Below are 26,516 nucleotides of genomic sequence, written 5' to 3' on the forward strand. Positions count from 1 at the left end.
CCATATGTATTGTTTTTCATCTGCACATAACTTCTTAGTTCAAACAGTGTCTTCATCTACATCTGTGTACTTACATATACATAAGTTTATTAAAAAAATAAGGTAGAGTAAGACCTCCTGAAGTGTGGTTCTCATTTCTACTTCCTTTCTGTAATGCAGCTTATGTTTTGGAGTTCCTGTGAGATATAAAACAAAAATTTTCCTTAATTTATAATATATATAACTAATAGGGATGGAAAAACACAGGCGCTTTTAGCTGTTTACACTGTGTAAAGGAAAGCTCCAATGGCTTCTGGTTATGTTTTTACTCTCACTTTTATAAAGAAGGACTAATTACTAACATTTTCCCATGGTGATAGTGGGCAATCATTTTATGACCGTATATAATGAATTTTATAACCCGGATGTTTCCTCACCAGTCTTGTTTTAAAATGAAAAAGCAAAATACAAAGCAAACAAAACCCCCTCCTCTGTCCCTAATCGTTTTCTCCTCCTGTTAACTCTGCTTCTTGGGATGGCTGGCTCCTGCTGGAGGGGGTAAAAGGACTTAGCCTGGGGTTCTGCCAAGGCCACTACTCCCTAGATCAACAAAGGCTTTCTAAGGCCGGCCTAGAGAAGGCTACTATACAGCATGTGGCAGCGCCCAGCTCCAGCTTCCGGCAAGGGGCGAGATGTTCCCTCAGGGCTTCACTTTTCCTGTCTGTGAAATGGGTCCACAGTTCCTCTCCGCTTCTCAAGGGGAGGCTGCGACGGCTAACCGTTCTGGAGGTCATCTCTCACGTGAATACACGTGGGGCTACAGACTTCCTTGCAGGATATTTGCAATAGCCCATTCTGCTCTGCCCCACCCACTCCCTAGAGGAACCCCTCACCGACTAGGTGCCACCGGGACGCCTCAGCCATGGCAAACTTGGACAACAACGCCCGTTCCGCCAGCGGTGCCTGCGCGATACTCACACGGTGCGCGCCTAGCTCATGCGCCTGCGCGAGCCCCAGGCTCCACGATGGGAACAAGCGGCGCTAGAAGATGCCAGCGCGCCTGCGCACCGAGGCCTTTACGGAAAGGCTTTGCGTGAGGCGGGCCTGAGCGTGGTGGCGTTTGTCTCCTGCGGAGGACCGACTTCTAGGGCAAACCTGGCTTTAGGCCTGGGGTTAATCATAAAAATCGTAGTAATTAATTATAATGGGCTACCCATTCTTGACTTTTAACATCTTTTGGCTTGTTTAGTCTTCACACCGCCCTTTCCTGAAAGGTATGTGATTTGTCCTCGTTTTAGACCTGAAGAGACTGAGGAGAATAAATTACTTACCAAAGGCCCGTTGGGGCAAGGTTTGCTCGACGCCGAAGCCCGAATTTGTAACCAAGACCCCACTCCGCCGCTGCAGCTTGCAGATACTGATTATTAGTAATCGAGAGCTGTTGCTGGAAATAGCTTCCACCCCTCTTTCCACCCAATATGGCTTAAGAGAACGTTGAAATAGATTAAAAAAAAAAAAAAAGTTCTGCAGTGATAAGGTAAAAGCGTAGCCCAAAACAGTAGTCTTTGGGAGCCCAGACTCACATCTGACCCAGCAGCTTTGCAAAAGTGAGAAGGTTTGTAAACCAGCTATAGAAAAGGCCAAATTTGTTTGTAAATTAAGGCATCCATAAGCCCGCCAGAATATGAGGGGGGGAGGGGGGCAGGGATTCTTAGGTTGGTAAAAAGGAAAATAAAAAAGGAATTCAGTGGAAAGCCCCAGGGTAGCCAGCTAAGAAACCCTTCAAGCTGTTTTGAAAGTAAAAGATAAAGCCACTTCTGTTATTTCTCGGAAAGAGATGTAGGGTGATGTTGATAAATGCTGTTTCATGTCAGGTAAAAAGGAAAACTAGGCCACATAGCAGCGAGGGTCAAAGACTACCAATGATAAAACGAATAGGAGAGGTGTAGCGAAAGGCCAGCAGCCAGTGGAGATGAGACCTGAGAAGAAAGGGCTACTGGCCTAGCTTAAGAATAGTTTAATACAAGGATTTGCCCTTTCCTGTACTTGGACTCTCAGAGGCTGGCAAAATTGTTTTCTAAAGTAGTAGGTTATCTGAATTAGAAATGTAGGAGGAAAAAAGCCCAAAATATAGGTATTCAAATTTACATTAAATATAAGAATTAGGTAGATGACTCTGCAGTCTATTCTTAATCCATTGAGCTCAGTAGACTCAAAGAATTAGAAACCTGTTTGGTTAAAACAAAATCACAATTTCAGGAGAGATTCTGTCATGGTTTAAGTTATTCTGGTTGCCTTCGAAGTGCAAACCGTAAAAAGTTTAGTTCCCTCTCTGGAGAAATTAGCTGTAAGTGAGCTTCACCAAGACAGGCTGTTCTAGAGCATAATATTGTTGGTCTCTTGGAACTTGTTATTCATAGGTTTTGCTGTGTGTCGCTTAATAGATACAAACCAGCAGTTTTATCTTAAAGATCTAGACTTTTGTGAAGATGAGACAGTCTGTTTTAAATATTTGAAATTTTATTCTCTTTTGACATAAAACTAAGGAACACTCAGATAATCTATACCATGTTAGTATTCCTATCAGAGAAAACGGGTAAAACAGTATTTAGAAAGCAGTACCAGTAAATCTTATTACGCATTAGATGTGTTTAAAACGTTGATATTCATTTATAACCTGTAGTTGTAAAATGTGTATGACTTAAATATTAAAATCCCACATTTTTTAAGATCTTCATCTACAATTACAAACCCAGATTTTCTGTAGGTTTCACAAACCAGAGAGGTAAACAATGTGCAAGAGTCAAAGGATAAACGCATTATAAATATATATTAGTTGTATTACCTAATTAAAACCATAATCTGTTAATACAGCTATGGATTTATTTCAAAAATGTAATTGAATATATTGCTAATAGTGTAGTTGTTGTGTTTTCCAATGTTGGTAGAGTTATTAAAGTTCTTCACTTTCATAGAGTCCAGATTGAGCTGCCAGACGCTGAAACTCTCCTTCAGGGTTAAAAGCTTGTTTCACATCCAAACCTTTCCCGTTAAGTGCTAAATATTTGCTGAAAGTTGGTCGGACACGTAACTGCTTAGGAGCTGGAGGAGTTTGGTTTGGACGGGCTGAAATGGATCAAATAAATGTTAATTTAGAAAACTTGTCCTAAACAAATGGGTTGCACTAGGTAGTCATTATCGGACAGGGAGAGAAAAAAAAATCAAAACTGATTATGTATGGGGAGAATCCTTCAGAATTTATGCTATGCTGGAATTTATGTTTCTTATTAAATCTTTCCAGTTAAGTTCTTTATAACACTTGACATAGCACTGTATAACAGGGTGAGATACCTGTAACATCTAATCTCGTGTTACATGTGGTCACTCCAGCTTCATTAACTGCAGACACAGTATACCACCCAGCGTCTTTCTTGTTTACATCTTTTATCAGTAAAGTAACTCTTCCAGAGTTATCATGATATAAACTGGAAAGAAACAAAAATTGAAAGTAAAGGAATTAGTTTTCCTGTGAGAATTTATTTATGATGCCTATGACCTACAGAGTCAGACTAATAGGAAGAAAAAAGCATTTGGAAATTCTGAGTCTGTAGCTAGTCATTGCCAAATAGCTATGGGTTTTTTTGAATTAAACATCCCCCCAGTCTTGTTTGTATCATATTTCCTTGAGCCATCTTCTTTTATTGTTAGTAAAAAGGTAAATCCTAGCCTACTTTATCCCTTAAATTTCTGATTAGTGGGATCTGGCTTAATGAGGCTTATTATATTTCTATATATATATATTTTAAAAGTTGAAGTATAGTTGATTGACAATATTGTGTTAGTTTCATCTATATGTTTTTAAAATTAGACAAATTGAGGTCACAGATGCATGCCATTTATAATACATTTAAAAGTATAACTGGATTCACCCAAGTACAGTATAGTTAAGTCTAGAAATACTTATCCTACCTTATTCGATCAGTGTTGAATTGTACCATTTCATTATTTCTTTTCCAGAAAAGCTTTGGTGGTGGTATAGCTGAGATTTGGCATTCTAGCTTCACTGAGTCTCCCTCAAAAACTTTTTTACTCTGTGGTTTGTAGATGAACATTGGTGCTCTTCTATGTTCTTTTGCTACATATTAATAAAAAAATCACGTATTTGAAATATTATAAACAATATTAAGTCAAACCAAAGTATTTTGAAGTTTGTATGCTGATATAAAAGTTTAAAAAAGTACTAACGACAGGATTGGAAGCTTTATGTTTCAGCTGTAGTTAAAATAATATGCAATACTGTTGTATATTGTATACTATTTATAGTTCTAAAACAGTAATGTAATGATGTGTTGAATTTATAATCATGTTTCATTAGAAGAATTTAAGTCAAGTTGAGATCATCTCAGCTATAGAGAGGCAGCATGAGTGGTGGAAAGAGTACCAGCAACTTGGGTTCGAATTCTGTTTGCCCCACCAGCCATGCCACATTGGGGAAAATTTTGTTTAGTTTCTCTGAGGCTAAATTTTATCTATTGTAAAATGATACCCAAGAAATAGTTACTGCTGTGCCCACAAAAGCACAAAATTATTGTGAGGATCAATTGCGATAATGAATGAAGACGCACTTTGTAAACTATAAAATAATATACAAATGCCAATAATAATTATGTCTTTAGTTTTCTTCAAATACCTGAGGGAAAAGAGGAACTGATACTATAATACTATAACCCTAACTTTTCTGAAGGAGTAAGGAGGAGATTGGACGGATGCCTGTCAAAGTCTTTTTCAGCTCTAACATTATAGTATTTTTGGAGCTATTGGCACAGAAAGGATTTGCCGTAAGCTTAATCACTTGGATTTTGTGTGTGTGTGTGTGTATAAATTCCCAGATCACTAGTTTTTCCCTTAGTCTGAGGGCCCTTATTATATCATAGAATGATCTTAAAGATTTTTCATTCATCTGGGTAAAATACAAACTCAAGATTGCCCATCCTTGAACTTGATTAAGTTTTTATATAATAAGCAGTGAATTATAGCAAAATATTGCTTATGCAGTATATTGTGGCTTAAGTTATTGCAAATGTGATATATTTAGAGCACTTGAATTGTAATATTTTAAGACAGGACATTAGTTTTATGAGAACTGCCCTACTAAAGACAAATATGAGATAAGAGTTTTACCATACTTGTTTTCTAAAACAAGTAAGCATGTTTTTGTTGTCATAATTAGAGACTAGTTTCCTGGTAAACAGTGCATAGTCTAAGGCTAAAAGTTGACATTTACCCTTCAGTTTTAAACTATGTGTGATTATAGCAATTCTGTGAAAATGTGAGTCAGATGGATTATTTTAGACTGTAGACCAGATAAATGATTAGACTAAAAATTTTCATATTAAGACCCTTTAATCATATCTACAAATACTGTACATCTACTGTACATCTAGAAATATACCTAGAATATACTACCTCCTTTGGTCTGTCTGAAATTTTACCTTTATTTCTCTTCCAGAAAAGCTTTAGTGGTAGATCTGTCATTCTAGTTTCACTGAGTTTCCCTCAAGAGCACTAACCCCTGCCCACCGTGGCTTTTACATAAAAATTCGTGTTCTACTGGGTTGTATAGTATAGACATTAACCTTAAATATAAAGTCCTTGGGGTTTTTCTTTTTTAACGCTTTCTTATTTGATTCTACAAAATTTTAAGGAGCTCTGTAGGATCTCTTTGAAGGCTTACCCAGGACGTCCAGCTGCACAGTAAAGGTGGCTTCTCCTGCTCTGTTCTTGGCAACACATGTATAAGCCCCTGCATCTGAAGCTCTGACCACTTCGAAGATGAGTGAATGAAAACCCTTTTCAGACACTATCATTTTGTGAAAATCATCTGATTGAACTGGTTGTCCATTTAGATACCATGACACATCAGGAGCTGGTAGTCCACTAACCTAGAAATGAAAACACAAGGAGATAGAATTTTACATTATAGATCACTGGGACCCATTTGTCCATTTATGAATTTTAACAGTTCAGTATCTGAGTGGGTTTGTGATTGAAAATGCAAAACAAGAGCTTAAAAGATATTTTCTTTCAATAATTTTTAACAAAATAGTAAAAACTATAACACTTGAAATTAATACAGTATTTTCATACTATCTGAAAACACATCTAGCTCTTTTGTAAACAACCTCAGGCTCCTTAAGATCTCTTAATTACTATATTAAGGACGTTAAGTTATCTTATATTGGTCTCCACAAGGAATATGGAAGTCATATGGCTTTTCTGGCTAATGGCAAGTGTGAATGAAGTCCCAGAGGCCCATATATATGAGACTTGCTGATAACCTTTCCAAATAACCTTCCCAAAACTGAGTGTTCTTGAGCTGTAGTTCTGGTGTATAAATGGCATTTTGTTAAGTGTTTTCGTAAGTCTTGACAATTAAATCCATACACTGACTTTCATTCATAAGGAATCTGAAAAAACATTTATAAGAAAAAGTTCTCCCAGATGAGGATAATAAAAATGTAGGCCTTTCTAATAAGTTATTTTAGCCTGAAGAATTCTTCTAGGCCAAGAGAGAGCAGGGTGACTTGAATTTCTTTAAAGAGGCATTCTACTTTAGAAATCCTATTGCTATGAAAGCTTCATTTATATAGAGTATTAGGTGGTAGGCACTATTTTGAGTACCTTATACCTGTTTACTTAGTTAATCCTCACACAGCTTTATGAGGTAGATATATTTGTTATTCCCAAAGAAACAAAAGCATAGAGTTGTTAAGTGACTTGTCTCAGGTTACACAGCTGTAAAGTGGCAGGGCCAGGATTCTAACCCAGGTAAACTTAGCTCCAGAGTTTGTGTTCTTATCTATTATACATATTTCTTGTCAAGCTGTGTAGAAAGCTATGAAGAGGAGGAGGACATTTTTCAAAACTTAGTATCCCATTGTTAATTTTTCTCCAGTATATTTGAACTTTTCTCTTACTTTGAAGTCCATTCTGCAGAATCTTCCTTCTTCAATTGACATGTTCTCTGGCACTTGAATGAAACGAGGTGGGTAAAATTTCTCCTGGATTGCATCCTGATCATTCACATCTCCCCTTGAAGATGATCTACTTCTACAAAAATATTTTAATAATCACTATGCAGAAGAGTCGTCATTGCTCTTCCTTTCATGCAAATATAGTTTAGCCATCAAATTTGAAACCCTAGAGTCTATGCTGTTTGATCTGATAGTGTAGTAACAATGGAGAGAGGCTGCAGAGCTGTATTTAGCTGTGGCGTATTTGATGACTATTAGAAGTGGTAGCAATTTAGAAACACCTGATACAAATTATACATCTTTGTTTCTTTTTTCAGTGCCATGAATTGATGAAGAAACTGATCTATTAAAATGCAGAGTACCCCATGGACAATTCTAGTCACATGCAAAGATTGTATAATTAGAATCAGGTTTCCATAGTTATGAAAAAGTTGTTTAGCATGGAAACATGGTCCTGGCTTATTTCACCAAAACATTAAAAACAGTTTCCTCTGAGATAGTTGTGATAATTAACAGATAAAAATTTTTATTGTCATCTTTGACATTAGAAAATTCACATTGTTTTTTTTCAGTTGGTTCTAAAGCAGTATAAACATTATTTTCTTTTTTTATAACCATATTTTTTTATTGCAGTATAGTTAATTTACAATGTTGTGTTAGCTTCAGGTGTACAATAAAGTGATTCAGTTATATATATATAGCATATATATTAAATATATATAGATTCTTCAGATTCTTTTCCATTATAGGTTATTATAAGACATTGAAAATAGTTCCCTGTGCTATATGGTAGGTCCTTGTTGTTTATCTATTTTACACATAGTAGCGTGTATCTGTTAATCCCAAACTCCTGATTTATCCCTTCCAACCTGCTATCCCCTCTGGTCACATTGCTTTGTATAAGAAGTATGTAAGAAGCTTGAGGGCTTTGTAAATATTACATTTTTTTTAAGCTGCAAACATTTTAGGTAGCAAAATGTATATTTCTTTAAAATTAAAAAAAATTTTTTTTTACCTTACTTGTGATGTAGGAAGTTGCAGTCGTGCATGTTCTGAATTGTGCTGCTTGAAGTTAAAACAAAGTGATAATGTTAACATGCTGTTGTTAGCTTGAAATGAAGCAGAATTTAGTAGTCGTAGTTGAAAGGAACATTTCTGTTGTGGCTGTATTTGTACTGTCATGGATAGTTCTATATATTTAGCTGTTAAGCATTTAAAATATAGTACACTAACCTTCTAATACTCTAGCAAGAAATACCCAGAATTAAGACTATTCAATAGATACGATTTATGAAAATTAACTAGACTTTGAATTGGTGGTGGTTCGTTTTTTAGATGACGATTTTATGACAAAGGATGATGAGTCCCCCTGGTGTATTTGAAATGGGAGCACATAGTACAGATTGTCCTTTGGTAAAACAGGAATAGTCATGAAGTCATTTGTGTTGGCAGTAGATACAGGGTATTATGCCTACTGCTCATAAGTGGCACCAACAGCAGTAAACACATATTAGACTGGAAAATACTTTTCTTTTTAGCTCATGGCACAAAATCCTGATGGACACTGTGGAAGCTATGTGTAGAGTTATGAAAAGCCTTTGAAAAACAACATTACTTACTTCCTGCCTAATAAGGGTGTATTTAATTTAAGCAGTCATCTTTTAGAATTTATATCTGAGCACCAGAAAATTATTCATATTTGAGGATAAAATCAGGAATTGATGAATTTATAATAGAATTAACTGATTAAATATTTAGTGCCTATTCCGTATATTTCATTGTGCTTGGTATAGTGAGAGATACAAAGAAGTAGAAAATATAGTCCTTACCCAAGTATATGAAAAACAACATAGCAAATCAGTACAAATAATTTATTTTGGGATGAACTTTAATGTATTTTGTCATTCTAAAACAAAATTCTTACAACTCTGTAATAATTTTTGGCTGGGCTTTGAGTTTCTCTAAGCCAGATGTCAAAAGATCAGTGAATTTTTTGGTAAAAAATAAACTTAAACTCATAATATCTAAATTAAGTTTTTGACCTTTTCCTGTAGTGGTTTGAACATGTATGTATTCATATTCATAGGTGTGATATTTCAGTTATATGTAATTTGATGACATTTTGTATTATTTAAGTAGACTGTTTGAAGTGTACCAAAAAACGTAAGATTTTTCTTTTCTGATTTCATAATATGTTTTGCTGCTATCTCTTTTCTTGGTACCTTCACCTTCATTTTAAAGTTTTTAAAGAATGAATGAGAAAAACAATACACCCTTGACCTTGAAATCATACACTGTGAATTTATAACATAAACCATCATCAATCTAATGTTACTTTGGGTTATTTCTTCTAATAGAGATATATTTGTGTCTTATTCTTGCTGTAATCTCCTGTACCAACTCCAGAGCCCCACACACAGTAGGTACTTCATATAAATTAGTTGAATAAATGAGTGTGTGAACTCCTCAGTAGCCGAAAGAGATTTAAGTTCTGTTCTCAGGTTCTAGTTACTTGCTGTGCTAGACCCTGCTCTATCCTTTTCAGTAGATCTAGTCACATTTAACAGAAACAAAAGTCTTATTTTCATCTTCCTATACTGTAGAAGGTTGGAATTCTTGAATGCTTGGTTTGGCTTCCAGTTTCTTGTGGAGTTTTTAGGAAGGAATGCGAGGTAACTACAGAAGGAAGATAGAAAGAGCAATAGCAGTTCATTTTGCCTCTCCAGCTGTACACTTCTCTTTGAGGTTAACTTGTTAAAATGAAGTTGATCAGGAACAAGCCTGTGGGATATTCACTTTATGTTCTGGATAAAGTTAATCTCTTGGAAAGGATGCTGTTCTTAATCCTGGAGCCATTACTCATAAGGTTTTTGTTGTTTATTTTGTTTTTAATAAGAATCATTTTAAGATACAGGAACATGACAGAAGAAATTGGATGTTTCATTAGTACATGAGTTTATTTTAAAACATTGAAATGATAAACAGCTTATGAGAAAAGGTTATAATTACTTTGGTTTAGAGTTTTAACTTTTGTCCTGTGAAAGATTTACAACTCATAAATTTTCTGTCCATGTAGACATTGTTGGGAGAGTCCTCGGTTTAACTGACCCCTAAATGTCCAGATGAAAAGTGACACCATTAGTCTTCTGGTGTTTTGACTTTATAACATTTCATATGCAGATACTAGAACCACCAGAAAATGGGGTAAAATTAAAAATTTTTGTGTATATATTCAACCCATCATGGCCTCTACTTTTTATATGTAATGGAGTATGGAAGTAATTGACTTTTGCTTCAAAGGCTATTTATAAGCATTTAGAAAAGCAGATATTTAAAAATGACACAAAAGAAAAGTGCTCCAGTTAGATAAAGATTATTTTAATTTACCTGTGCTGGATCTTGTGCCTCACTGTCATTTTGAGCTTGAAACACAGCAGCTGCATTCTGTGGTCCTAGCAATCTGCGAGCCATCTTCTCCTCATATGTTAGCCGCTTTAAAGAAATAAATCATAAAGGAGATAGTAATGAGATTTAATAAAAGTTATTTGTATAGCTTTACCTTAAAACCACCAAGAATTATACCAAACAAGTATAGTTACGCCTATTGAATGATAGATACTATGTTTATAAAAAAACATTCTTTCATTCAAAGCATTTTCCTTTCGTTCTAGTGCCACTTCCCTCATCTGTAATATTCATCTCTGTTTTCTTTCTTCTCCTAGTAAAGGCAAGCATAATCACCCTTAAATAAGGCTCTCTCTCCCCAATAAAGGGAAATTCTTTGTCTTCCTCCTTGTTCTGCATGTTCCTGTTGGCTCTGTCTTTGAATATAGTACCGTATGTCCTCAGATTCAGAAATAACTTTTATTAAGTGAACACTATATTTGATTTACTAACTTCTGGTTAAGAGCAGTGCAACTCGTATGTTAAATGTATTTGGATTAAAGGCATATAGTAGTACTCTTTCAGAGATCAGTGACTAATACAATGTGTATAATAAGAATTATAGCTATTTTTCCATCAATAATGTATACCAAAGTACATGAAGAAGTCAGGTTGACAGCATTTCCCATTAGTTATTTGGTCATCAGACATATTTTTATGGTAATGCTTAAAACAAAATTGAATCATTCAGATTGGTTTTTTTTTTTTTTCATTTGCTTCATTCTTTTACTACTGAACTCCTAGAGGGGATTTCATGCAGAGAAATACAGAATAGGATCCAAATATTCCCTTTTTTTAGATACTCCTCTCCCTTGCTGATTATATGGACATAGATCTGTGAGACAGAAACAACATTCTTATTGAGATTAGATTTTATAGTTTTATTGGCTTTTTTTTTTTTAATACAAAATAGACATCTTGCTCACTTGGTTTCCATTATGAAGAAGGTTGTCCTTGCATTTTAGCTTTCTCTCCAAATCTTGAATCAGAGCTTCTTTTGATCCTTGTATTTCATGGTCAGGAGTCCTTGGTGTGGGCTTAGTATTTGCATTTTGGGATGGCTTAGCATTTACAGGTTGGCCAACTGAGGGTTGTTGATAGCTTTAAAAAGAAAAAAAGATTTTTTAAAAAGAAGATCTTTAAAGTAAGGTGTGGTATGTAAAATAGAATTGGCATCATTTTGTCAGTCACGTTTAGGTAGGTTGATTTTACCATTTAGTACTGCTGGTGTTATTAAAACACCAATTGCCCTAATAACAGTCAAGAAGGATTTTATAAGAATGGTTACTAGCTGTTTTTTATTTTTGTTTTTGTTTCTTTTCATCTTGGCAAATGAAAATTAAGTAGCAGGAGGAGCAATTTAGATTAGACATAAGGAGAAATGTCCTTCCTTGAAGATCTTCCCTAAAGAAGTGAGAGTAAGTCTAGTTACTGGCAGCTTGAGAGTTCTTCCAATATTCCAACTGAATTTCCTGAGTTTGATTTATGGGTGGATAGTAAGCAGCGATGTGCTGGAGCTGACTCATATGGGCTTAAGAGAACTGATTTTTAGTGTCTCTTCCCAGCTCACTGTGATCTCATGCTGAAAGTTTGAAATTGGTGGTGGTGGGAGTATCTATACCAGGGAAATTGGTAAATACCACAAATCATGGCTCTTTCCTCCAGAGCTGATTGTTAAACATTTATCAGCATAACCACTGGTATTTAGTGAATATTCTCTTGCTTTGAATGGAGTCTACAGTTTACATTTTAATTTCTACTTCCTATTCATATTCTAGACAATCCAAGTATGGCACTATATAACAACTTGTACAGTAATAACAGTTTCTTCAATATTGCATAAGTGATTTTTAGAGAAAGGGGTGATTAGAGGAGGAAGGAGAAAGAAATGTAAACTGAGAAAAAAAGGAGTTTTGGGGAAAAAAAAGCAAATTTGATCGGCAGTTGAAGAGTTTGGTTTAAATCCTTATTTCAAATTCCAACCCTAAATTTTCTTCCAAGATGTCCTTGCCCCCTCCTGGTGTTCCCCTGCTGATTCTGATAGAGGACAGGGGTGGTATTTAGGGAGTCCTATATTTTTAGATCTGTTAGGTAGCTCACACTTTTCACAGGGTTTATTCAGATTTTACCTAGTTTATTTATTTAGGGCTCTGAAGGTGCTAGCTTATATCTATTTAATGTGGGAAAACTGGCCACTGCCCTCAGTGAATATTTTACCATTATCATAATAAATCCAGATATCCAGGTGAGGCAGCCTTGGTCTGTTCTCTGACATGTCCCTGTTCAAAAATTTGCAGGGATCATTAAAAGAACTTGTAAGCTAAGTGGAAATGCATTTCCTCTGAGTGGAGCCAGAGTTTTAATTTTTACAGGCTTTGGGGTCTTGGTTAGTAATCTCTAGATTGTAAATACACTGAAGAAAAAAAAGATGTTTTATTACTCACCGTTGTATTATTTGTATCCACTAACACAAAGCCTGCAAAATAGTGAGGTAATACTCACTATCAGTTCAGTGAATGAATATTTTCCATTGTATTCAAGATGCTCTGTATTGAAAGTTGATTATATACATTTTCCCTCCTTGTATTTCAGATATTCAGGATTGTCTGTATCTGATTTGTTCAGTGAAGCAAATAACCAAACCAAGTGTTTAAATAAATAGTGAGATGTTTTTGTTTTGTTTTAAGATTGAATTCCCAGGTCAAAGTGGTAAAATTTCTTTGGTTTTATAGATCTACTATGTCTCCAACTGTATGAAGTTAGAATAGCCCATTTGTTTTTTTGTTTTTCCAGCTTAAAAAAAAAACAGTCATATGTGTTTGGTTAAAGTGAATTAGCATTAAATAATTCTTTTGTCAGACTGTCATAATATGATGTAATATATCTGAGAAATCCTGAAGGACTATCAAAACCAAGCCTGAGAATCACTGATATATATGTAATCTCAGTCACCTTTTTATTTACTGAATACCTGCATTATTACCAGTTTAGATGGTTTAAGTGTTAGGACTTGATATCTGTTCATAATTAGAAACTAATATTATACTTGCACAATGCTTTATAGGTTTTTTTTTCTCCCCCTATCATTAATCACCTAAATCCTTACTTTTATTACAGATCAGAAAACTGAATCACTGAGCAGGTAAGGAAAACTTGAGGAATGTCACACAGCAAGCTTTTTGAAAGGAATAGTTAAAGAGTTCCCCTGAATTTCTAGTCTGTGGTTTGATAAACTGAATAAAACATTTGCTTAAGGGTTTTCTACTGATGAAAAGCTAAATAAAGCTTTCAAACCTCTCTAGGTCAGAATCCAAGGGATTATTATAGAAGACAGGGCAAACTTCAGCCCATCATAAAAATGAGGGAGTTGTGCACAAATGTTCAAAGGGCCAGAGCTTTCCACCTGTGCAGCTGGAAACTGAACTGGTATCAAGTGGCTGTGGGAAGATTAAAAGAGTTATCTATGGTTGCTGAAAATGGAGCAGCTAAAGCTGGATCTTTGATCTCTGGTTTGGGGTCCTTCTGTGCTTTATTTCTTATCCTCTCTATTTTTTCCTTCCTTCCTCTCTTAGTTCTGTGCAGAGAGCTAGGTAGATGGTTGAGGCTCACTAGTATTTATTTGGTGGCTTTCTTTTCTGGGCAGGAATTTGGAATAGGATTAGAGCCTTTACTAAGAAAAATATTTTAGTGAGAAAGAGTTATTTTAGATTTAAACATGCTTATACAGGAAATTTGTAAATAATTGAAAGCTAGATGGAAAAAGATTATATGGGTAAAATGTAAGTAAGAAAAATCTACAATATGTGATAATGGGTATAATGGGAATTTGAGATAGAAGAGAAAGAGCGGGCTCTTAATTCTTGAAGGCATCTTTTAAAATCATTAGGCCAAACCTATGAGAATGCCTTTTTTTGTCAGTCAAAAATTTTTAACTATCAGCCATTTCAAATGGTTCAACCTAGTATCTATAGGATTCTAACAAATGTTTTTGGCTTTCCTCGTTTTTATTTTTTAAAATATTGAAAAGGTTTCTTTGCAAGCTGAATTGCTCTGGTGAGTTCACCTAGGTTTCCAGAGTTGTCACCAAAAATAGGAATCTCTAGAAAAATTAGCCTCTAGAGAAAACTGAGAGAAATTAGCAAGAATTTCAGCAAATCTGTTGATAAGTCTGTAACCAACAAAATATATTTCATCACACAGTTTTTCAGATGCCTCTGATTAATTCTCTGATGTTCTAGCCAGCCAAGGAATAGGAAAACTGATAGCCCAGAGTTTGCATAAGCACAAAGTATTCAGTTCATGTTTTAAAAAAAGCACAACCACTTTGTCCTTCTTCATATCAGGTTCTCCTAGGACAGTTTTAGGGCTGTGGAAATAGTACATGCTTGCATAAGGCTTCAGTTATTCTTCCCTGTATTTAGGTTGGTCTAACCAATTTGAACAAAGTGTAGTTTTAATTGCCAGAGGAAACCTTAAGATCATGAGCCTTTACCTATTCAGTCCTTCCTTCTGATCATAGGGAAAATTCATATACTTCAGTGTTTGAATCCTATATTTTCTTTTTAGCCAAGTGGTTGTTCAGGATCAGAGGGGAAAATGGATAGGAAGAAAAGACTAAGACTGAGAAGAAACTTAATAGCCTCTGCTTATGTGAGAGGAAATCCTATCTGAAGAAGAGCAGACAGGTGTTCACCTCAGCTAAGCTCAGAACCAGAGCAATTAAATATACAGCATGAGGAACGTAACTTAGAGGTGGGGGAATAGTTCACTGTTCCTGGGTATGTTAGAAATATTTTTTTTGAAGATGGAAAATAGTAGGTAAGTAATTGTGTTATGTAATAGGTGATTTGGGTTCAGCTCAACCTGGACACTGGAGAATGGGTCAGATGACTTATTGCCAGTACCCTGGTTTAAGGTGTTCTAGGAGAAATACGGAATGAGACTCTGATATCACATTGACTTTTTAGATAGTGAAGAATGACGTACATAACCTAACTCCCCTTCTCCCCCAGATACAAGCTCACGGTATACACAGTTCTATCTGTCTGTCTCTCTATATATATTTTAAAAATTCACTTACTTGGAGTCCACAGTGGAAGGGATGTTACTGCTATTGTAATCAGGCTGTGATGGTAATATGGAGCTGAGGAAGTTGGCTGGGGACTGGTTATAAGTGGCTGTAACCCTTTGGCCTGGGTTGGAGCCAGCAAGCTGCTGAGGAGAACCAGGGAAAGCAGAGGAGGACATAGTGATGTGAGAGCTCACTGTTGAGGAGGCAGAATATGTTTGCTCTTTGCACCGGCGGGGCTGGATTATAATAGAAGACTGTTTGGTCTGGCTAGAGTAGCTGGAGGTTTCCGGTCCAGGAGGCTGCAGTCTGGAGCCACATGGGTTTTGGGATTGGATGAAGTGTTTTGGACGTTCGTAGTTAAACATGCTTAGCTGGTTTATGGAAGTTGAAGGCAACTTATAATGATTTGCTCCTGGAAGGGTGGGGTCCCGAATCTGGGGCTGCAAGCCTGGAATTATACAAGGTTGCAGTGAATCAGAAGCAACCTTGGTCTGCACCTCGTTGAGATCCTGGGAATACTGTGCTCCTGGCTTTGATAGAGTGGCCTTCTCTTGAAGAATATTGTTCCTTCAAAAGAAGAAGATGATTCAGTTACAGTGTTTGCATAAAAAACAGTACTGTTTAAGATCTTTAAGAGTTTTTGTGCTCTGTTTTTTTGCTTGTTTTTTTAAAGCTTATGTGCTTTCAAAGTCACCTCAAGGTGGGACTTTCCTGGCTTCTAGACTTCCCATTCCTTTATCTGTTGTCTTTGCACAAGTGACTTTCCCCTTGAGAATAAGAAAAAAGAATTCATTAGTGTTTGTTTGCCTCTGGGTGATTCTTAAAGCACGCCCAGGGCCTTCAAGATGTAGGAAAAGTTTAAGTTTGCCAAGTGGTTATTTATGAAAAGAAAACCTGTGATGTTGCTCAGTGTGATAATTTTATGGTTTCTTGTTCAGCTTTTGCCCAGAGGCTACAGTTTCATTAACCACAGAGAGTTAATGGTTTAAAATTAATAGCAGGTAAATATATAACATGTCAGCTTCTATTCAGTCTGAATTCTTCCCCTTGCTCATCAAAACCGATGAACAGCTCTTCTGATACTCCAGTTAATTCATGCCCTGGTGATCTGTGATGAATGATGTGGTGAATCAAGGGGAGCAATGTGCTTCTTTGGTAAAGAACATTACTGTCCGTATTTGCTCCTTCACCCTTTTACAGTTTCACAAAGTAGAGCAAACATCTGTTCTTCACTATTGTCAACCTTGAGTGGATTTTGTTTTACCTTATAATTCACTGCTTCTTTTTCTCCCTTTGATTCCCAATTGACCATAGTACCAAACTAGATGATATTAAGGAGTGACTGTATTCGTGTGTCTCTGTGTGTGTATATAATATATGTTACTGACAGTATTCCAGAGCCCTTTGTAATTTTTTGTTATTTTTAGATTGTATTATCTAGTTATTGGTCTCGATGGTCTCTTAGTTATTTAGTTTCACTTTAAATTATTTTTACATGTTTAATATGTATTTCAGACTAATTTTGAAATTGCTTTAGTTCCTATATTATTTTTCCTTTTGAAATGGCAAACAGGATGTACAGAAGGGAAGTAAGGCAACTGTGAAGCTAGCCTATAGTTTCCCAAGAAGAGAAGGGTGCCATTTTTCTTACTTAGCTCTGCATTGGCAGTCCTGACTTCCGACAGTAGTTCCCCATTTTTCCTTTGATAAATCATTTGTCACTATAATCAACCTTAAAGAATTATATTTGCTTCTTTTGTTTTTAATTGGGACATAGTTGTTTTACAACGTTGTGTTAGTTTCTACTATATAGCGAAGTGAGAGAATTATATTTGCTTCTGATTTCTTCCATTAGTAAGGTAAATCTGGGCAGGACTGTATATAGACTTTATACACAAAAACTAGCGCCATAAATTGTTGTAATACTGATTCTGTCTTTATTTAAAATATCAAGTAATTTAGTTCAAAATACATTTAGTTTGTTTCATATAATATAAACCAACTCTGAGGTAATGATAAATCAAACTTTTAACTAATAAAATTAACCAAATTGTTTGTCATCATTGAAGCATAGTCTTATAATTATTCAGTTTCCTATCTTGAAGAAAGTATCATTTTTAATGAAAAACTTCTAAACCAGATAACTTGATCCTCAGGTTGTGCATGTAGTTTAGAGTTATATTAAAATTAGCAGTTTTAGGAAAGAACAAAAATGCAACTAAACAGCCAAGAGAAAGATTCTATTGAAAAAGGCACTTAAAAAGTCATACATTTCTTAATTTTGAGTTTATGAATACAAGCACATTCAACTAGAGTGCATTTTAGTAATTAACTATATTAGGCCTTTAAATTATTGGAGAAAAACATCCAGAAGGAGGCTTTAATTAGATATTCTAAAAAAACGAAAAAAGACTCTATTTCAAGGCAAATAGTTTCATATTTATGGGTTTATTTTTTCCATTGCAGAATTGAATCCAGTGTTTGGTTTTAAATTCCTTCTTGGGCAGGCAAATCATTCAGATTAATTTCAAATACCAAGGAAGGAATAAACTGTTTAACAAATAGCCAGTAGATATTTTCCAGAAAATTCCCTATTTTTCTTTACATATATTTTTAGAAGGTCAACTATCTTGTACATTTTGGTATCAGCCTACATAGTTAACAATTACTGTTATTTAAAAAAAATTCAATTAAAAATATGTTCTTTCAAAAGTTTCATTTTATTCATGTCTCAACAAAATTTTACACAGATGTTCACACAGGTAACTCTGAAAGGTTTTTCTTCATGTGTAGTAGTTACTGTTCAACAATTCAATTCTATAATGCCTTCTATTATATGACAGTATCAATTTGTTCCAAATAATGTTAAATAAATTTCAAAGATTTTATGAATAAAGTACTATTAAGTCTCCTATTTAGAAAAATCTTGACTTTCCCCCTCATGTCTAATATAGCACAGACTTGCACAAAAAACTGAGGATATTTTGAAGCTGTAGGACATTACCACAATTACAGTTAGATCAAGTGTCCCTTTTCAAAGAAAAATGATGATTTAAAAATAATGACACACAACTATCTTTCCTTTTATCCTTTCTGTAATGCCTTCCAATTTCAGTGGAATGAACAGGTTACGTTCTTTTCAAATCTTGTATAATGCCATTATGATCTTGTGGCTTTTGAACTTTTTATCTGAAGATCACCTTTTACATACTGTTCTGATTTGGACAAAAAACAAAAACAAAACCCCAAACTGAAGCAGGAATAAAGAAGGGACTTACCCGAGTTCCAGAGAGTGCCTGCTCGGTTTAACCTACTACTAAAGGGAAGGAAGAGGCATCCCCTTCCCTCACAGACTAATCTAGTGGCTCTGTGCTTAGTATTATAGCACCACTGACTTTTATCAGCTGCCAAACAGTGACATCTGATGTGCTTGCCTGTCCATCTACCTATGCTGGCATGTCAAAGTAAGAGTCCACAATCTAAACAATATCTCAGATGTCTTAGTGATATTTAAGGAGTGGGATTACATGAGCTTCTCTTGCAAGCCTCTTTATTTTAGATGTGAGCTTTGACTATGAGCTTTAGCAAGCTCACATAGGGGGAAGAGCAAAGAATTGGGAAATGGGAAAAAATATAAAGAAAACTTATTTTCTTTTTTTGTGGTGGGGGCTTTGATCTTCCCTGTTGAAGAAAGGACTAAAAGGGAAGTAGTATTCTAAGACTGACATTCTAACTGCTAAGACTTCTCCAGAAATAAGACCAGTGATGGATGGGCTCCAAATTGATTTGTATTGGATAGTTGTTCATCTGAAGGCCTTTTTTTTTCTCTTGCCAAATGGGAGGGGGAATGGAGTGGGGTTCAAGCAGTTTGTTTCAAGAGAGGGAGTGTGTCTGGGCAAAGGCAGGAGAGCAGGATGATGGTGTTATGTCACTGGGAAGGTGGGGAAGTGGAAAAATGTGATTTGCTTTCTTTAGCAAGTTCTCTGAATCTGTATAGCATATGCCTCCTTGACTTTATACTTTCATTCTAAAAGAGCTTGAAACACTTCAGAAACTACCAAACGAGCAGTGTTTACAGTTAGGGCTCTGTGTTGTTAGCTCTCTTTATTTCCCTTACTCCTTACAGTTACACAGCTTCCTTTCTCTTTTCATCACGGAGACCATCTTAGCATTTAAGTTTCCATTTTTGGGCAGGGAAGTAAATAATTACAGAGGAAGAAACCTTCAAATCGACAAGAGGTGGTGAAGAGGGGTAGGTGGCATGAGGATCAGGCTAATCAGGTGGAATTTATCCCTATTTAGTGGCTTTAACTTTGGTATGGTATTATTGCTTAAAGCATATCTGTTTATTCCCCTCCCTCATGTGTACTCCAGTCTTGATGTCATTATCATGTACTTTAGGATCCAACAAATAGATGTTTGAGCACATGTGAGCTGTTTAAAATTCTTCACAGCTGACCATGTAGGTGTACCTTCCTTTGGTGTTCAGAGAAAGTTTGGTAACTGCCACCTGGGCACACAGCCGTTACTTAGTAGAAAAAGCATACTAGACTTGTTAAGTAGGCGTTCGCTTACAAAGTCTTATTTCAGGAATCACCCAAAATATTTCTCCACATCTGCTCACTGATATTTCAGATTCCATTAATAGGGACAAAGCCTTTCAATCTAAATTAGAGAGACGTAAAATGTAAGTGCAAGTGACAATAAAAATAACAAGAATAACTGATGCATATAGCATTTACTTTGAGTATGGCCCTATTCTGAGCACTTTAAATGTGGTGTATGTGACTGATACTTAGTTCTTCCCAAGAACAGGGTTTGATTGAGATACACCCTACCAGCCAAGAAGGGAAGATGCTCAGGACAAACTGAAATCCCCAATTTTGCCTAGGGCAGATTCTAAATGTTACATAGTTGAGGAAGAATTTTAGTTTTATTTACTCTTTATCCTTTAAGCTTTGCCTCTTCTTTTCCCTAGACTTTTGTAAGGTACAACGTTTGTTACAGTGCGGTAGCCCCATGGTACATCTAGGCTAAGGTTCTTGCTACAATTAGGGGATCAAGGGATAGTTTAGGAAAGGTAAGTAAGATCACTTGTAACACCATTCTCAAAAGTTAAGGGTCTGTATTCAGTAATTTACCATGAATCTGTTTTTCTACTTTTTAATATTTGGTTTGCTTTTTTGAGTGGTGTTTTATGTTTTCTCACAAATTATGGCTATTTGAATGGTTTAGTTGCTTATTTGAGAAAAATCATACTAAAACTGAACGAAATATTAAGATGTCAGGTGGGTGGACCATATTCCAGCCTGCCCCCCAGAGACAGCCTTTTTTTTTTTTTTTTTTTTTTTTTTTGCTTTACGTGGGCCTCTCACTGTTGTGGCCTCTCCCGGTGCGGAGCACAAGCTCTGGACGCGCAGGCTCAGCGTCCATGGCTCACGGGCCTAGCTGCTCTGCGGCATGTGGGATCTTCCCAGACCGGGGCACGAACCCGTGTCCCCTGCATCGGCAGGCGGACTCTCAACCACTGCGCCACCAGGGAAGCCCCAGAGACAGCCTTTTGCATTTCTATCTCTAAATTATCAGTAAGGGCCTCTGGTAAATCATTCTAATGCCTCACAAGATGTAGGTAACTCCCTACTATCTCACATGTTTCCTACTGAAATGTTTCTTGCTGCATGTCCAGGGAATTCCTTCTTGTCTCATCATCAGTGGAAGGGTAGCTGTTTAACTGTCACTCATTCATCCCATGTTGTTTTTTAAAATGTGAAGTATATATGCGATTGTAAAAATGGTGCTGTGAGCTGCTTCTAAAATCAGAGGTCATATGTGTATGATGAGGCTAATTTCTGCTGTCTCAACTGAGAAGGAAAATGTCATATTGAAGATGAAAGGACTAAAAAATGAAGAATGTTTTATTCATTTTCAGGTTATGCATTAATCACTATGATTACTGAAGTTCTGCATAGACCTATAGCAAAAGGGAGTCCCATTGTAGTAGTTGACTCAATCTTATGCTTCTCAAGCAAGAAATAATAATGGACACTGGGTTTGGAATCAAACAGTAAAAATGATAACATTAATTTGGTTGATCTTCTACAGCTTTCTAGACATTAACCTTTTTATTATCTATTTTGGAGACCTGAGTGTGAGTGCCCACTCTACTACATACTTGCTGTGTAACCTTAGACAAGTTGCTTCAACTCTCTGAGCTTTAATAATTAACTGAAAAAACAAAGATACTATCAGTTTTACTAACCCAAATCAGGGTTGCTGAGAGACTCAAATGAAACAGGAAATCATACAGTGGACTATTATGTGATATAATGTATCTCCTCAACTAGGTTAAGTTTTTTTTCTGAGGGAGGGATTCTTTATTGCTTATATATCTTGTCTAGGACAATTTAGCTCATGGTAGACATTCAGTAAAAAACTTGTTAACGGTCATGGAACTTTTGCCGGATAAGTGTCCCCACAAATGGTTTTATTAATGAAAAAGATAGTAGTCTCATATGAAAGATATTATATTATAAATTCAAGGCCTTTTTAAGTCCTAAAGGCTCACTGATAAACACAGGTACTCATGGAGAAAAATTTTGGATATGAGTATTGGCTATTTTCCCAAGGCACAGAAACTGACAAAACACATACAATGTGCTTAATAGATGTTTGTTCAATAAATTGCAGTCTTATTTATTTTTCCACACACCCATTCTTCCTTGATCCCATGAGGAATCTTTATTTATAGGGGTGGCTACTGCCCAGGTGACTAGTGATCCTATAAGCTAAAGGGATTCCAGGAGACCAACTGAGAAATCAGTCATAGGCTGTTGTTGGAGATAACACTGATCTCGATAAAAGAACAATGCAGTGAAGTAATAGCTACTATTTATTGAATTCCTACTATGTACTTCACGCACTGTTCCAGGTCTGTTAGTCTTCAATAACTTAAAAAAAAAGAAATGTTTATTTATTTGGCAGCGCTGGGTCTTAGTTGCGGCACGCGGGATCTTTTACTTGGCGGCATGCGGGAATCTTTTAGTTGTGGCATGCGGAATCTTTAGTTGCGGCATGCGAACTCTTAGTTGCGGCGTGTGGGATCTAGTTCCCTGACCAGGGATTGAACCCAGGCCCCCTGCATTGGAAATGCAGAGTCTTAGCCAATAGACCACCAGGGAAGTCCCTCCAATGACTTGGAGTCTCCAACTATCAATTTTTAGGTTTTTTAAAAATCAATATTTTCGTTTGAGGTTTGTCTTTGGGGGCTGGGAATAGTGGTGGATTATGTTGTTTTTAAACATAGCCTGGTTGGCAAATTCGCTTACTGAATTATCTTTCCATTTACAATTTGTCCTCTAAATGCAAGGACAATTGTGTCTGTATTCTAAGACTAACCGTGAAGAAACCTGTATCACAAAATGTTTTACCAATTTGTATTGAGATAGGACATTGAATTCTGTTTCAGGAAAAGATCCCATTCTTCAGAATCTTTTGCCATTTCAACATTGTTGGTGTTTTTTTCTTTTTTTACTAAGTTTCTGTACCAAACCCTTAAATGTGGATCTAAGCACATGACTTACTATTTCGGCCCTGGTGAAATGCATGATGGAGGGCAAGGGAGAAATGACACAGGTAAAGTGAGTCATCTCAGAATGCAAGCTCACTGAGGGCAGGAGCTTTGCCATGTTCACTGTTCTATATATAGAGCCAAGAACATTCGTTGAATGAGTGAATGTTAGGTCTGTCTGCCCTTACCATTGTGGTTGTAGCTCAGAGGAGTTTTCATTGATGGTACAGAAATCCTCCTTTGGAACCTGGATCTCATGTTCATGGTGACTGGCTGTTTCAGGAATAGTTGGCATAAGGTTTATTGGAGTATTGTCTGGATTTTTGCCCTTTGTGTAGCTCTCACTGCTCCAGGGAAAGGAGGCCAGTTTTGGAGAAAATGTCCTCATGAGTGACTTTGGAGAACTCTCTGATTTCTCCACTTCTTTTCCTTCTGAAAAATATAATTAGTCACCAGTTCAGATAGAAACAGAATCTTCCTCTTGGCTCAGGGCTGAATTTGAGCAGGGTGATCCTGAGGAGTTACCTGGAGAAACACAGAGTCTTGCTGTGGAGACTACAGTCCCAGCCTCATTTTCTGCAATGCACTTGAATTCCCCAGAATCTTCAGGAAATGCTTCTGCGATAATTAAGGTGCACACTTCCTCTGGAAAGGGGAGAGAGTCAACTTGACCAGAGTATTTGGATCTCTCAAGTTAACAAACAGTGTGGGAGGATGTCAAGGAGAGTACGTACTAGGAATAAATACTGTATTCCTAAGATTTAAAAAAATCCATCTGATTAGTTTTTTTGTCTTTGAGTGGGCTCATGAAGATAAATCTTAAAAATACAACCTAAAATAATCCCATCCTGGTCCCTAACACCTACTTCTTAGACACATCTGTTTTCTCTACTAGACTGTGAGATTCTTAAAAGCAGGGATTATATTTTATCTCTTGAATTCTAGATTTCTGTAGCTTTAGTGCTTAGCATAAAGGTCCTATAGAAAGATTTTCTGAACTGACCTAAAAATTATTATTGCCATGGTAGTTAGACAGTGATGGCCACTGTGTGATGGGCACCACACATACTTCTTGGACAGTCAACAATTTGGATGTATGATGTCAGGACACCTCCTTACTGCCTCTGTATGTTGCTCATGAGGCACAAATAATATCCCAAATGGAATTAGAGGAAGAATTTGTACCCTGTGAGCGCAGGGACTCCTCAGTGTGAAGAACAGAACAGGACATAGCCTGTGTCTAGTAAATACATGTTGAATGAATGAATAAACGAATAAATACACTGATAGATCCCAGTTATCTTGCTTCTTCTGTTGTATCAGTTCAAGAGTTGGCATAAGGTAGCCTCAAAACTGCTCCTGAAGGCAAAAGTGGCTTAGGAGCCAAAGTCTTCTGATGCTAAATTTGGTTTAATTATTTATTATCAAGATGTTGAAAAATTGTGCTTACCAGGAATGGATGATAAACAAGCTTCTGAAAGATAAAACAAAAGAATAGAGAGAGAATTTAAATGATGACAATTTAGTTGGGAGAAGGAGCCATGTGTGAAATAACTTGAAGCAAATACAACGTTGACTGAAATCTTGAGTCACAGGCTGTAAATTCTCGAGAAACTCAGAAAACGTACATAATGGAATGAACACTTGGCAAGGTGCTAGAAAAAAACCCTGTATTTTAGCCATGTTCTACCACTAGATTGCTCTGTGACTTTTTGAAAATTACTTTACTTCTCTGGGCTTTAGTTCTTCATTTCTAATAGGAAGTAAGACCAGATATATCTCTTCTCTGAATGTGAACTGTTGCTGAAACACTAATCCTGAGGTGGCCTTTTTCTCCTGAGAAAATCCTTTTCTTTTACTCTTTCTAATTAAAATAAAGTTGAATATTACATCATAAAAATACTGTAGTACTACTGTAGAAAACTACACAAAAGGTTAATAGTTTTCTCTGGGTGGTGAGAATGTAACTTTAAATTTCTTGTACTTTTTTTTTTTTTTGTGGTACGCGGGCCTTTCACTGTTGTGGCCTCTCCTATTGCGGAGCACAGGCTCCGGATGCGCAGGCTCAGCGGCCATGGCTCACGGGCCTAGCCGCTCCGCGGCATGTGGGATCTTCCCGGACCGGGGCACGAACCTGTGTCCCCTGTATCGGCAGGCGGACTCTCAACCACTGCGCCACCAGGGAAGCCCTTCTTGTATATTTTATATTTTTCTAGATTTATTATAATAAATATGTATTACTTTAGGTTCAGAAAATGCAATAAATGTTATTTTTAAGAGAAATACCATGTTGTGTAATAGAGGTGTTTCTTTCTAAATGTGATGTGCAAATGTTCACTTGTTTTGAATTAATATTTAAGTGAGTATATTTTCTTCACTTGATGCAAGAAATACCTTGGCTTGAACCTTGGCTGCAGCATTTACTAGCTTTGTGACCTTCAGCAAGGTGTTTAATATTTCTTATTTCAGTTTTCTTGCTTATAAAATGCAGATGATAACGCATACCTCAAAATATTGATGTGAGGATTAAATGAGAAATTGTTTATAAAGTATAAACTCAGTGTTTAGCATGAGGTAGATTGTCATACTTGTTACCCTTCCTTAAATTAATTATTTGGTAGGAAACTTACACAATAAAGTATTTAGAAAGTTACGCACCAGTTTTCATTTGTTTTGCTCTTTAAAAAATATGTTTATTCTCACATTTTTTTCTTGTTTGTATACTAAGAACTGTTTAGGAAGATAAGGTTAATCTCTGAAAACAAACTAGTCTTTTTACAGCTATTAAAACTATTGTTCAATCAGAACAAAACAGTTGTTTTGTTTTGTTTTCTTTTTTGGCTGTTTATGTTGAGGAATCATTTGGATTTGAAGTAATTGTTTAGCAGTAGCAATATTTGAGCCTGTAACGAATCAGCTATTAAACATTAAAACATGAATTATATTTCAAGGTTAATCAGAATGAAAAGTAAATTCAAAAGCTTATCACTGTACTTTTTCTCAGAATTCGGAAGTCATCTGAGTCTGCTATCTGCTCTTTCTCTCTGTACCAGTGAACTTGAACTGTGGCTGTGGCCTGGACTCGGCATTCAAACACGACACACTGACCTCTGGTTGTAGAGATGTCTTGAAGATGCTGAAGAATAAACACAGAATTCACAGAATGGAAGAAACTGTTTCACCATATACAATGATTTGGGGTGCCAACTGCAGTAAGTGTGCATGCTTTTCATCATAATTATTGACTACTGACTGTACCCTGATCAAAATAAGGAGCTTGCTGGGCATCTTTTGTGCTTTATAGTGTGCTTTACAGTCAGGTATAAGTTTTTATCTCAGTTTCATGGAGTTTAATGAGAAAGTTGGCTCTTTACTTCCCCAAGAGCCATTTTTCAAGATAGAAAACCAATTACTTGAAAAG

At 36.2% G+C, this 26,516-nt stretch overlaps 2 protein-coding genes and 1 long non-coding RNA gene across 4 annotated transcripts in view; 1 reads left to right on the forward strand and 2 right to left on the reverse strand.

Annotated features, from left to right (window-relative positions):
• The window catches only part of PKD2L2 (polycystin 2 like 2, transient receptor potential cation channel), a 35,223-nt gene extending 34,320 nt beyond the window's left edge, over positions 1-903 (reverse strand). The window contains exons 1-2 of the mRNA XM_049707868.1: positions 873-903; positions 75-176 (exon numbers count right to left, since the gene is read on the reverse strand). Coding sequence (XP_049563825.1) covers positions 75-176; positions 873-903 — 133 coding nt within the window. The remainder of the gene's footprint in view (positions 1-74; positions 177-872) is intronic.
• A 206-nt stretch (positions 904-1,109) lies between these two features.
• Positions 1,110-26,301, forward strand: LOC117197559 (uncharacterized). Its single transcript, XR_004478230.2, has 3 exons — positions 1,110-1,253; positions 13,575-13,599; positions 26,149-26,301. It is a non-coding gene; the product is annotated as an uncharacterized LOC117197559 (long non-coding RNA).
• On the reverse strand, positions 2,478-18,933 carry MYOT (myotilin). 2 transcript variants are annotated; one of them, XM_049707101.1, is made up of 10 exons: positions 18,807-18,933; positions 15,538-16,095; positions 11,384-11,558; positions 10,401-10,505; positions 8,029-8,075; positions 6,957-7,089; positions 5,714-5,921; positions 3,949-4,114; positions 3,331-3,464; positions 2,478-3,105 (listed from the first exon to the last, which is right to left on the reverse strand). In XM_049707101.1, exons 2-10 carry the CDS (start codon positions 15,891-15,893, stop codon positions 2,933-2,935), a joined length of 1,497 nt encoding a protein of 498 aa, XP_049563058.1. In that variant the 5' UTR covers positions 15,894-16,095; positions 18,807-18,933; the 3' UTR covers positions 2,478-2,932. The 2 variants fall into 2 exon arrangements, with proteins under 2 accessions (XP_049563058.1, XP_012393009.1); XM_012537555.2 differs by having other exon boundaries at positions 8,029-8,078.
• Positions 26,302-26,516: the final 215 nt, after the last annotated feature.

Source organism: Orcinus orca, chromosome 3 (genome assembly GCF_937001465.1).
Source record: "Orcinus orca chromosome 3, mOrcOrc1.1, whole genome shotgun sequence".
In the NCBI taxonomy this organism is placed as follows: Eukaryota; Metazoa; Chordata; class Mammalia; order Artiodactyla; family Delphinidae; genus Orcinus; species Orcinus orca.

Coding starts and splice junctions, on each gene's coding strand:
- MYOT (XM_012537555.2), bottom strand. CDS start 15,893: ATGTTTAACTACGAACGTCCAAAACACTTCATCCAATCCCAAAACCCA. Junction 10,506..11,383: donor TTCTTCATAATGGAAACCAA/GTGAGCAAGATG, acceptor ATTTCTTTAAAG/CGGCTAACATATGAGGAGAA. Junction 3,465..3,948: donor TTCAACACTGATCGAATAAG/GTAGGATAAGTA, acceptor GTTTCTTTCCAG/TTTATATCATGATAACTCTG.